This window comes from Leucopleurus acutus (assembly GCF_964270905.1).
Source record: "Leucopleurus acutus genome assembly, chromosome: 16".
NCBI lineage: Eukaryota > Metazoa > Chordata > Mammalia > Artiodactyla > Delphinidae > Leucopleurus > Leucopleurus acutus.
The window spans coordinates 38,778,977-38,791,068 of NC_139158.1; the positions used below are offsets into that span (position 1 = coordinate 38,778,977).

Genomic DNA, 12,092 nt, shown 5'->3' on the forward strand with positions numbered 1-12,092 from the left:
TGTGAGGGCACTGCAGTCGGAACAAGCAAATACACATCTGGATATGTGGGCAGTTCCAATGGTATGAATCACGGTCCCCTACTGTCCGCTGTACGCATGTGTCAGAGGCTCATTGTCAGTCTCGGAAGTGGCCAGGGCTAGAGCAGTCTTGGTGGATGGCAGACTGTGAACTCAGGGACCACCACCAAGTAGTAGTCACAGAACCTAACAGGAACTCCATGCTTCATTTAACTTTCACAAGTCATGTGACAGGCACCATTTTCACAGGTGTAAAAAAAGTCTGAGAGTAGCTGAAGGATACATTCCCAGTTTCACGGCTAGAAAGAAAACACGGGATTTATTTCCTTGTTTTGTTTTGTATTTTTTGCGGTACGCGGGCCTCTCACTGTTGTGGCCTACTCCCGTTACGGAGCACAGACTCTGGACGCGCAAGCTCAGCGGCCATGGCTCACTGGCCCAGCCGCTCCGCGGCATGTGAAATCTTCCCGGACCGGGGAACGAACCCGTGTCCCTGCATCGGCAGGCGGACTCTCAACCACTGCGCCACCAAGGAAGCCCTATTTTTTTGTTTTGTATTGTCTACACTTATTTCACTTTATTGCGGTTTAGCCTCAGCGGAGCACGTAAGTTTTGGGATCCACACTAAAATCAGGGTTGGGACTTTGGCCCCGCCCCTTGCACAGCTTGCTTGTTCATCGGAGACTCTGGCTCCGCCCCTAAACTACATTTCCCAGCAGGCCAAGCGCCGGCGCCGACGCAATTCCTCCCGGCGTGCCTCGCGGCGGGAAGAAGCCGAGCGGGTTCGAGGCCGACGCGACCCTTCTTCGTTGCCGCCGCGCTGCCGCCGTCGCCCCCGCCGCCGCCGCTGCCGCAGTCTGAGAGAAGCCGTCGCGGCCGCTCCTGCCGCTCCCTCCGGCCACCATGTCCGCCCAGGCGCAGATGCGGGCCCTGCTAGACCAGCTCATGGGCACGGCCCGGGACGGTGAGTAGGGGCGGCCGGCCAGGCGGGGGCTGGGGCGGGAGCGAGGCGAGGCCGCCGGGCGGCCTGAGGCGGGGGGCCGCGACCGTCTGCGCCTGCGCGGGCGTCCTCCCCTCCCCCGCGCGCCGACCGGGGGCGCCGGGCCTTTGTTTGAGCTCTTCCCGCAGGCTGGGTCCCCGGCGGGCTCCTCCCTCGGAGCCCGCGTCGTCGGTGGGGCGCCAGCCCCCTCCCCGCTGACCTTCCTGCGATTTCTCCGTCCCCCCTGCACTCCCGCGGCCCCCGCCGCCCCTCGAACCGGGAGTCGGCGAAGGGCTGCAGCCAGCTGGGGCTCTGGGCGCTGGCAGCGGGCTGGCGGAGCTCCTCTGCGCAAGGGAGCCGGATGGCCTGGAAACCCTGGCCGTCTTGTTCTGTACCGTTGCAAGGGGAGCCGTAAATTGAGCTTTTCTAACGTGGGTTCCTGCCGCGTGCTTTTCCAGCCCCCTTTTCCTCTAGCCACACAGGAGAGCCTCTGTTTAGCCAGCGCTTGGCAGTCGTTAGGTAGGTTGTACTGTAGGGAGGAGCGCAAGATCTTGATGGTTGTCTCAGGAGAAAGCGGTTGCATCTTTGCAAAACTATATACCTGCTGTGGTTTGTGTTTTCTTTTCTACCGAAGTAATGAAGTTGTAAGTTCACACTGGCACATTCGCAGGGCTGTGCAGATTGTTTGCACTTTATTTCATAGGCGAATGAGTGCTTTTTAGCTTTCTTTGTATATTGAGTTGCTTTTGAATTGCTTCCCATATTTTTATTTCATACAAACTGAACAATTGTGGCCCCTCTATTTTATTTATAAAGGTTCAGTGTATCTTTGCCTGCCTACATCAATCTGCAAGGGAGTTGCAGAAAAGCCTCATGTTCATCGAGCCGTGAGTCACAACCAATTTCTAAGCTGTTATAACAAAAAAGTGTTTGCTTTTTTTCACAAGTAACTTTAAAAGTGTAGTTTAGAAAGAAAACATTTTCAATAAAAAGACACTACATTAATCCTGGATGCTTGCAAATCCTAAAATATATTCCTCCTTTAGTATTACACAGCTCTGTGTCATATACACAGATTAGCTTTAAAATTTGTCACATTCCACTTTGCCTTTACTTTTATGTATCATTCCCCTGACTTCCTTACTGCAGGTTGGGCAAGAAAACTTTTCCTTTAAAACTTTTCAACAGCGGGCATAAAATTCTGCAGCTGAGGTCTTGAAGAATGCAGATGGGTACAGTATGTGTTGGAACTCACAGTGTGTATTGACTAACCTAGTTCCTTTTTTGCCTTTTTTTTTTTCTTCTTGGTATTGTCTTGTTAAAAGTGACTCTCAGGTGCCAACTGTCTTTTTTAAGGGTGGGGGTTAAAGGGGGATAGGTAGACTAGGTTCAGATTATTTATCAGTCAGTAGTAGAGAGAGAAAGCTTTCTTCATATAATTTTGGCAAAATACTGCCTATACGTTGGTCTATAGCAAAATGATTAGACTAATAAATAGCTTTTGTTGGAAACTACCAGCTTTAAGTCATACATGGTGATTCATCGCCCTCTGATTAGCATGGGTTTTGGTATCTCATTGCCCACATGTATGTGTGGGGCTAATGGCTGTTTGGTGCTCAGCATTTTCCTTCTGACTCCTTGACTTCCTTGGCACAATGACGGAGTCAGATCTCTTTAAGTGTGATTCTTCATGATAAATTTAGCATCAAAAATCATCTGTATTTCGTTCCAGTTGTAAATACCTCTAGATCAGCTTTTCAGTGTATTTGGTAGTCTGCAAATCATCCAGGTGAATTGTACCAGATATGCTTTTGTGCTTAATGTGATAATATTGTCTTATTTAAAACCACACATGAATTTCAGGAGACGAAACCAGACAGAGGGTCAAGTTTACAGATGACCGTGTCTGCAAGAGTCATCTTCTGGACTGCTGCCCCCACGACATTCTGGCTGGGACGGTAGGTACATTTGGGGGGGATGTCATAGGACACTCAGACATGGATGCTGTGTAGGCACTGAAGGTTTTTCAGGTTGAATTCTGTTTTCTTTTACCAGGCAGAAATTACCTACTGCCCTTCAAGTGATAGGTTCTGTTAGTGGGGTGGAATTTTATATAATGACATATTTCACTTCTATAAAATTCTCTTTGTAAAGTTATCAGGTTTTTGTAGAGTCATTTATACTGAGGTATTCACAGCTAAGTAGTGCAAATACTAGTCTCCTTTGGCTTTAGCAAAAAGTGTACTTCAGGTCAGCCTGTAGCTCTAAGATTCTGGGTTGGTTTGTTTTCAGGTTAAACACATGTTAGACTTTTGATCTAACGAGGTATGTTTCTTCCCCAGATTTTTAGATTTTTGAAAAATCAGGACTAACATCGATTTGCAATTTTGTGTTATGCCACCCTTTCAAGAAATCAATACATGATCCAATAAGTATAGACCTCTCTACTTCTAAGTGAAGTGTAAAATTCTAAGTGAAACTTTAAGTTCATTTCAGATGAAGCAAACAGATAAATGCTAGTTTTGCAGAATGTGCATTTATTCAAAATTGGGTAGGATTTAAGAAGACTAAAGAGTGTGGATTATCTACGGTGATTCAGACACTTACAGAAAATTAGTTTTGTAAACATCATCAGCATTTTCAGATTTCACAGCTCCCTCCTGGAATGTCTACTCATTTTAAGGGTCACATGTGCATGTGCTGGGGAACGTTTTCTTCATAATTAATTGTTGCTTTTATTATTACCATTTTGGGGGAGCAGCGTCTGGCAAACTGCACAGGTGTATTGAATCTTCTCAAGCTGGCTCTTCTGACAGCAAATAGGAAATGAAAGCCAAGCCTTGTGCCTTTGTTAGCTGGGGTTTTGCCAGTGGTTGACCTGGTATAGGAAAATATTATAACTACTGTGTGCTCCAGATTGTTGTGGGTGCCATCACTGTAGACTACTGGCTTCCACTGGTCATAAGCAGTCAGCGGTAGGATACTCCTGTATGAGGCATCATAACCTGGAATTGCTGGTAGGTCTTAGTGGAAGAAGTCAAAGGGAGTAGAGGGACATGCACCAGCGTGAAGCAGTTCAACCATATTTTTCTTGATTGGATCCCTATGTAGCATTGTTCCAGAATGCTGGTGAATGAGGGCATTTCCTACAAATGTTTATTGTGTTAGGTATAGGTTCATTTGCCAGATATTTGTTGGACACATACTCTGTGCCAGGCACTGGGGATGTGGTACCAATAAGACAAAATCTTTACTCTCATCTAATGGAGGAACAGGACAGACAGTAAATAATGAATGAGTAGGTTCTGGACTGTTGGATAGGGTGATAAGGAAAGGCCTCTCAGGAACATGGGAGCAGAGACCTGAATGGTGAGAAAAAACACACGTGTGCGTTTGGGGGATTAACGCTCCAGGTGGATGCTGGAGCAGAGGGAAGCAGGGGTGCCTCGGGTGCCTCTGGGCTGGTGTGCTTCAGGGGGAGGGAGACAGAGGCTGTGGAACCAGAGCAGTGATGAGAGGCCAAGTACTGCTCAGCGTCACTCCGTCCCGCGTGGGTTACAGGGCAGCTCAGACTGAGGAGGAGGGAGCCCAGGAGACCCATGTTCATGTGAGGGTGCCGTGAACAATTGTGTGGGGTCGTGAGGTCAGTTGAGGTGAGGGTTGGGAACTTGGATGGTGTTGTAAAGGTTGAGCCTTAACTGGTGTGGGCTACGTGGAGGTGGCAAGTGAGAGGTAGAGTTTGTGTTGTGTTAAATTGGAATGAATATAATTCTTTAGAACACAGCTGCAAGATGAAAATGGTTATAACCCTCAGCTTGCCAAGGGCTGCTCCATACCCAAATCTTTGCTCAAAACCGTCTCCTGTCAGTAGGGGTGAGACAACGGAGGAATGGAAGCAATCGTTTTATTGAGGCTTGATGGGAAAATGTATTGATTAGTAAGAGCGGAGGGATAGCTGGAGGGAAGGTAGTGTAACTTGTCTTGTGGTAGAACTTTGGTTTCCTGAAGGTTCTAGAAGGAGCCTTTATTTGCCCTTCCCTGCCTGCAGTGTGAGACCACTGGAGAGTAGAGAACACAGATGTTTGTTCAGTAAAAAAAAAAAAAAAAAAAGGAGGGGGTCTGACATGCTGGATTTGACAGCCATTTGGAATATTTTGGAAGAAGTTTATGAGTGTGGTATTTCAGCTGTGCTTGGTGTTTGGCTGCTAGGGGAATTGGCCAGTACTTCCTTGCCTCCTTGGCAAAGCTGAAAAGCTACCTCCAGAGTAACCATGGAACCCCAGGCCTGTATTCCACTTGCTTTAGCTTGAGAGCTCCCACCTGAAGGAAGGTAATGGTGAATTTTGCTTTATATGTGGTTCCCTAATGTCGAAATTTTCTTGACAGTTGAAGTTTTTAGAATGGAAATTGATTTGCAGTTAAAATTATAGTACTCAGCGGTTTCGGTGCTTGCTTCATCTGGAGGTGGTTTTTCTTTGAGTAACAGAATTTTGTTAGCTTTTAAATAATTTCTCATAGCTATCTCTCATTTTTCAGCTGTTGCACTTAGTTTTGTTTGTGGAAGCTATATATTTTTAAAGAATTATACTTGCTATTTAAAAGAGTGAAGGAAGCAAAAGTTGTCAGCTTTACAGTGATAGCAATTTTAGCTGCAACTTTGGCTTTTGGAACTTGTTTCCCTACCTCTGGATTCCCCACGTAACCAACATGTGTGAACTACACATGACTTCGGAGTAAGCATAATGAAGGAGAAAAGAGCTTTTGGCATGTAGCCTTCAGTCAAAATGAAGATAAACTCCACCCTAGACAGTCCCCTCATGGCTCTGTCACTGGGATACTGAAGGAAATTTTGTTAAGAGCATGGCTGCACTTTCTGAGATTCGGACCCAGGAGTCAGGCACTGCGAGCCTCTCTCATGTGCCTAAAAACTAAAATGTTGAGGGTTTTGTAACCCATGAAGATTTTTTTGATCTCGTTTTGAACACACTTGTAGTTTGAGCTTAAAGGAGTTCCTGAACTCCATCATTCTTTGTTTGCTAGTCGTACTTGTGACCAACAGCTTGGGTTCCCAAGGTGTCTCCTCATTGGGCTGTTGGGTTTTCTTAACTTGCATTCTCTGACTTATTAGCCTGACCCTCAGCATCCAAATGTCCCTGTTGCTGTTTAGATGATCAGAGGCAAGGGTGGGGGTGGGGGTGTCCCTGTACAGGATCCTCTACTTAGGATTTAGATGAGAAATACGCACTGCTAATTGTTCTGTACGTGCTCACAACATGTAATAGCACATCAGGCGAAATCTTACTGGTAACACAAATAATTTGTTTTGTTAAAAGAGCCTTTTGTTTTTCAAATGGGGCAAGTGAATGGTCCAGTCTGTGTTCCCAGTTACGTGTCCAGAGCCATTTAGCAGGTTAGGAGAATGTTTGGAGAATTGCTTTGGCTCTGAATCAGCCTGTTCTGCTTTATTTCCTTTGGTATACAAAGAGCTACACAAAGCCAGGTGTTAGATTATGTTGTAATTTCCAAAACCTCGTTTTTCTCTGTTCTTTCTTTTTCCTCTTTTTGTCTCTGTAGCATCTTGAGTAGTCGTGGCTGCAAGAAGGAATGCATGGAAACTTGCTGCTATCAGTGATACTTTTGTTTCCTGGCCTCTTCCTTGCCACCCTCTCACCCCTCATGTTGCTATTCACCGAATAAACATTTCTTATGTGACTAATGCAATAATAAAACTGGCAAAAGCTAAATAATGAAAACATTACTAGTCTATTTCTGGTTCTGTAAGAGATATAAATCATTACACTTAAATGCACCTGTTCTGAGTGTCATATAGTCATGACGGTATCAATAAAAGGAAAATAAGTCTTCTTAGCCATATTATTTTTAAATTTTCTTATCATAGTTAATATCCAAAAAAGTACTGTTTATTTTGATGACAGCTAAAACACCAGGTCACAGTGCTTCCTACAAATGGGTAGATGTTCATGTGTAAATTTTTGTTTCTTTCTCACAGCGCATGGATTTAGGAGAATGTACCAAAATCCACGATTTGGCCCTCCGAGCAGATTATGAGATTGCAAGTAAAGAAAGGGACCTCTTTTTTGAATTGGATGTAAGTTTTATTTTGTGTTAATTATTCCCTACTGTGAAGAGCCAGGTACTGCACCAACAAGAATAATGTAACCTTTGTAAGTTATGAAGCAGAATAATGAAATAGATGTCATTCCACCGCTCTCTGGCTGGGAGCTAGAACGTGGCCAGTACCGATTTGTGTCTGTGTGTCTATCATCCCTATTCGGTTCTATGTTTTGTATGTATCATTTTCTTTAAAAATGTTTCTTATTACATATTTTATGATTCCTTGAAGATTGTGTTTATTCTTCTCTTTGAGTCTTATAAAAATGGTTTCATAGCATAGGTAATCTTTAATAACTTTTTTCCTTCAGTATTATGTTCCAGTTTACATATTTTGTTGAGTATGGTTTGTTTGTTTTCATTGCTGCTTGAGTATTCCCCAAACTATCCATTTTGTGTTCATAGACAATTGGGTTGATACTAGTTTCATTTTAATTTTTTATTCTTAAACTATTATGAACAGTGTTATAAATGTTCTTGAATATCTTCTTGGTGCACGTGTACAACGGTTTATCTAGGGTATATTCCTAGGAGAGGTATTGCTGGATTGTAGGAGAGGCATGTTTATTCTTGAAAGATCTGTAATGTTGTCTTTTTCTTTTTTCTCCCTGTTTGAGAATGTGTATCAGTTTACAGCCCTAATAGCAGTGTACACATCCTCACTAACATTTGGTATTGTCAGACCATTAAATTTTTGCAATTTAGTGGTTATAAAATGTCATTTCATAACTTTATTGTCATTTTTGCCTCCCAAAGGAGCCTTTTTTAGACCTTTTCCCATAATTTGTCTACTTCCCCGCCATGAAATTTTGATACCACAGATACCCAGCATATCAGTTTGTGTGATCCTTTCCGGGCCACTAACCATTGTAATATCTAAGATTTTTTTCACTCTTCATGACAAGTTTTCATCCCTGTCCCCATTGAGAATGCATGATTATCACTCCATTCTATTTATTTATTTATTTAGATTTTTTTTTTTGCCGTGCTGTGTTGCTTGTGGGATCTTAGTTCCCCGACCAGAGATTGAACCCAGGTCCCCTGCAGTGGAATCGCCGAGTCCTAACCACTGGATTGCCAGGGAATTCCCATGGAGTCACTCTGTTAGTTTTTTCTTTTTCCAAGTCCTCCATCCCTGGTTTGACCAGAGGTCAGTGAGGGGTTTGATGCCATTCAGGTTCCTCAGTGAAGACTGGGAAGGCACTGAGCTTGGTGGGAGGAAGTCAGAGAAAAGCAAAACCAAGGAAAGACTTTTTTTTTTTCTGCCAATGGACATTTTAGAGATATATTATAGCTAGAGTCAATTCTACTTAAATCAGTAATCTTAAAAAGTGATTAAAATTATCATTTCTTTTTCAAGTACAGTCTTCAACATCAGCGTTGAATCTTTGAATTAACTAAAAATGCCTTTAGCAACAAACAGCTCAACTAATAGATGGGGCTTGGAGATGAAAGTTTTCTTTATTGTGAGTTTAAATTCTTCAGTACCTGAAAAACGCTTATGTAAAGAGACCATTACCTTGGGATATCAGAAAGAGTTAGATACACAGATGTATAGGTTAAATTTTCAATTTTAGTAACATAATTTTTTTGGATCACAAATCTAAGCATTTCTGCTACATGAGAATGTCAGTGTACTTTTTAAATGCCCTGATGAATTTATGCTGAAGAATAGATGAATAGAAGAAATTTAGACTACAGAAAGACTGAAACATATACGGTAATTTAGTATTTTATGAAAGGCATGTGTTCAGCCACTGTGGAGATGAGTTTTTCAATGAACACTATTAGGAACTATGGATTAGCTAGTTGGGGGAAAAACCAGGTTGGATCCCCCAAAAGAGAATTTTGTTCTGTCACCTTGACATGTTATAAAGCCTAGAAGCTATAAGGGAAAGATGGATACATTTTTCTGAGTAGGCACTTAAAAATATTAGCATATCAGAAATTCCTATACATAAAATAAGAATTCAACTGGGACAAAATATTTGCAGCACATATGATGAAGGGCAAGTGTCCTTTGTATATAGAATTCATCATGATTGAGAAGAACTGTAACAATAGCTGGATAGAAAATGGGCAAAGGATAGAAAAGGACACTTTCTGGTAGGCATCTAATCCTATGGCAGATACTCACCCTCACTCAGAGCTAAGGAGATGGAGAGTTAAGTAATCCTGATACACCTCCTGGATAATTGAGCATCTGAAGGTGTGAAAGCACATCCCAGCAGTGCTAGTTCTGAGAGTATATCTGACCGATACTTTTGCATATGTACAAAGATAAATTTGCTCCAGAATATTCCTGCAGCATTAGAACTGCAGAAAGCCAGAACACTGTAGGCTTCTTCATTGAGGGCTTGGCTAAGTCATTGCTCTTCTTTACAATGGAATGATGTATAGCTATGGAAAGAGGATTGAGTTCAGTGTGGTTCAGTGTATGTTGTTGTGAAATTATCTTCAAGATAAAGAGGAAAAGCAAGTGTGATACGATGGCTTCTGTAGTGTGATTTTTAAAAAGGAAGGACATTTATACCCATTGACGTACCTAAATGTACAGAGTAGTTTTAGAAGAAACCAAGAGATTATGAACATTCTTGTCGTAGTTGGAGGGCTCAAGTGGGTCACGAGACCTTTTTGTATTGTGAAAATTTACCATTTGCAGGAATACCTTTTCCTGTTAAAGAGGTAACCACCTGTCCTTTCAACTCCTTAAAAATCATATTTGACCTAACAGATGGCTCATGTTGAAATGTTTCATGGCTAGTGCTGTAAACCTACGCAGGAGGCCTCCTGTCCTGAAGAACGAAGGGTGACTTGGAGCAGCTGTGTTTGTGGGAGGGCAGTCTTGTCAGGTGGCTCTCAGCATGTCAAATGCTTGTATACACTTGTTCCAGAACTCTGCTGGGACTGTATCTTAGTGATATGTGTTAATGGGTACACAGAAAAGGTGCCCATTGCAGCTTTTTTTGTGAAAGTAAAAGACTGAAGTAAAAAGAGGAGGATGTACTGGAAATGTTTATTTGTGGGGGCTACTTGCGTAAGGTATGGTCCTGCCACACAGTGAGTGGTGCTTTGTGGAGCGCTAAGCAGGTACCTCTGGGTGTTAGGGAGAGTTTACCATAAAAAGGTTTTTTAAATAATGGCTTTAAGATACAATTCACTAGCCATAAAATTTACCCTGCCTTAAAATTTTTAACATATATATATATCAGTAGTGTTTAGATGTGCATGGGTTTATTTATTTATTTTTTAATTTTATTTTTGGCTGCGTTGGGTCTTCGTTGCTGCATGAGGGCTTTCTTTAGTTATGGCGAGCGGGGGCTACTCTTCGTTGTGGTGCACGGGATGGGTTACTTTGATAGAGGTAAATGTGGCCTGACTTTAAAATACCAAACTAACTTTTTTTTCCCTTAGTTATGCAGAATAAACTTAGAAGGAAAAAATAAAGTGCTTTTCCAGAATATAGATTTGTTAAAAGAATTTGATAAAAATCCAATTTTTAAATCTCTTCGGTAGGAAACGTAACTGTTACAGATTCCAGGTGAAAAGTCTTCCCTTTCCACGTGACTAGCCATCCAGTACCTGTCTTCAGAGGTCACTTGTATCTTTCAAAGACAGGCCATTCAGGGTGAACAGATATATATATATACACATATATATATATGTATGTATGTATAAATATATATGTAGGTATATAGGTATATGTGTGTATATGTCAGAAAGGCTAGTTGTGATTTTTCTTGTCAAAATTGCAATTTTGATAAATCAGAACACCTCAGAAGCTTTTCGGCCAGATGTGGCCAGTGGGCTGACTCTTGCTATCACTGACCTGTTGCTGCCTCCTGATGACCTGCTGTTGGTGCTAGGCTCCTAGCCTTCCACATATGTAGCCTGTGGACTGTTCAGTTCCCAGGCGTGGGACCAGCAGCTCCCATGTTGAGGTTGGTTTCTGGAGGGACTACAGTGTAGTCATCACTATTGGAAGATGGACACAGGTTTTGTTTTTACAAGTTGTGAACCATCGCTAAATCATGACTTGTTCTGATTTTTCTTAATAACTTGTATTTATGTATCTCACCAAGTGTTTTGGTAGAATATCTTCACTGTTGACGATGAATCTGTGAGGTGAGCCAAACATTTATCTCCAAAGTCTCTGAAAGTATAATAAGATTGATGCCAGAATTAATGCAAGCAGCATCAAATGACGCTGGGAGAGGAGTCATTCCGTTTAGCAGATCAGTCAGGGATATTTAGGAGCTATTTTTATCTAGGTTGTGTTAGAAAGACAGCTGACAAAAAAAGTACAGCATTTATTTTGTCTTCATATTGAAAAAATTAAATATATTATTAATGTAACAGGCATTTGAATTATATTTTAAGCCATGTTTATCATGCAAGGTGTTTTTTAAAATTTATTTATTTTTGACTGCGTTGGGTCTTCGTTGCTGCGTGTGGGCTTTCTCTAGTTGCAGTGAGCAGGGGCTACTCTTTGTTGTGGTGTGTGGACTTCTCATTGCAGTGGCTTCTTTTGTTGCGGAGCACGAGCTCTAGGTGCGTGGACTTCAGTAGCTGTGGCTCGCGGGCTCAGTAGTTGTGGTGCACGGGCTTAGTTTCTCCACCGCATGCGGAATCTTTCCAGGCCAGGGCTTGAACCTGTGTCCCCTGCATTGTCAGGTGGATTCTTAACCATTGCGTCACCAGGGAAGTCCCTCGGTAAATCTTTTATAAGAGGTCATCAGCCCTTTATACTACTTTCAGATATTTATAGACTTTGAGTCCCCTCTAAGCAATTTGTAAGAAATTGTCCTAGAAGAATAATTGCCTATGTATGAGAAGACTTAAGATGTTTATTGCATCATTTTGGATTAGTGAAAAGTGAAAAAATGCAAATGTGTATTCATTGTGGGATGGTTATAGTTGTGTTAAAATACAGTGAAACACAGCTATAGATACAGAAGATGCG

General features: G+C 42.3%; 1 protein-coding gene across 3 annotated transcripts in view; it reads left to right on the forward strand.

Annotated features, from left to right (window-relative positions):
- The first annotated feature begins 812 nt into the window (after positions 1-812).
- LUC7L (LUC7 like) overlaps positions 813-12,092 on the forward strand; it is a 30,254-nt gene continuing 18,974 nt past the window's right edge. Inside the window, exons 1-4 of one of the 3 annotated variants that reach the window (XM_082857351.1) lie at positions 813-982; positions 1,814-1,884; positions 2,861-2,955; positions 7,008-7,106. In XM_082857351.1, coding sequence (XP_082713477.1) covers positions 7,011-7,106 — 96 coding nt within the window. In that variant the 5' untranslated portion in view covers positions 813-982; positions 1,814-1,884; positions 2,861-2,955; positions 7,008-7,010. Of the gene's footprint in view, positions 983-1,813; positions 1,885-2,146; positions 2,956-7,007; positions 7,107-12,092 lie in introns of those variants that run through there. The other 2 variants (XM_082857349.1, XM_082857350.1) reach the window with 2 other exon arrangements.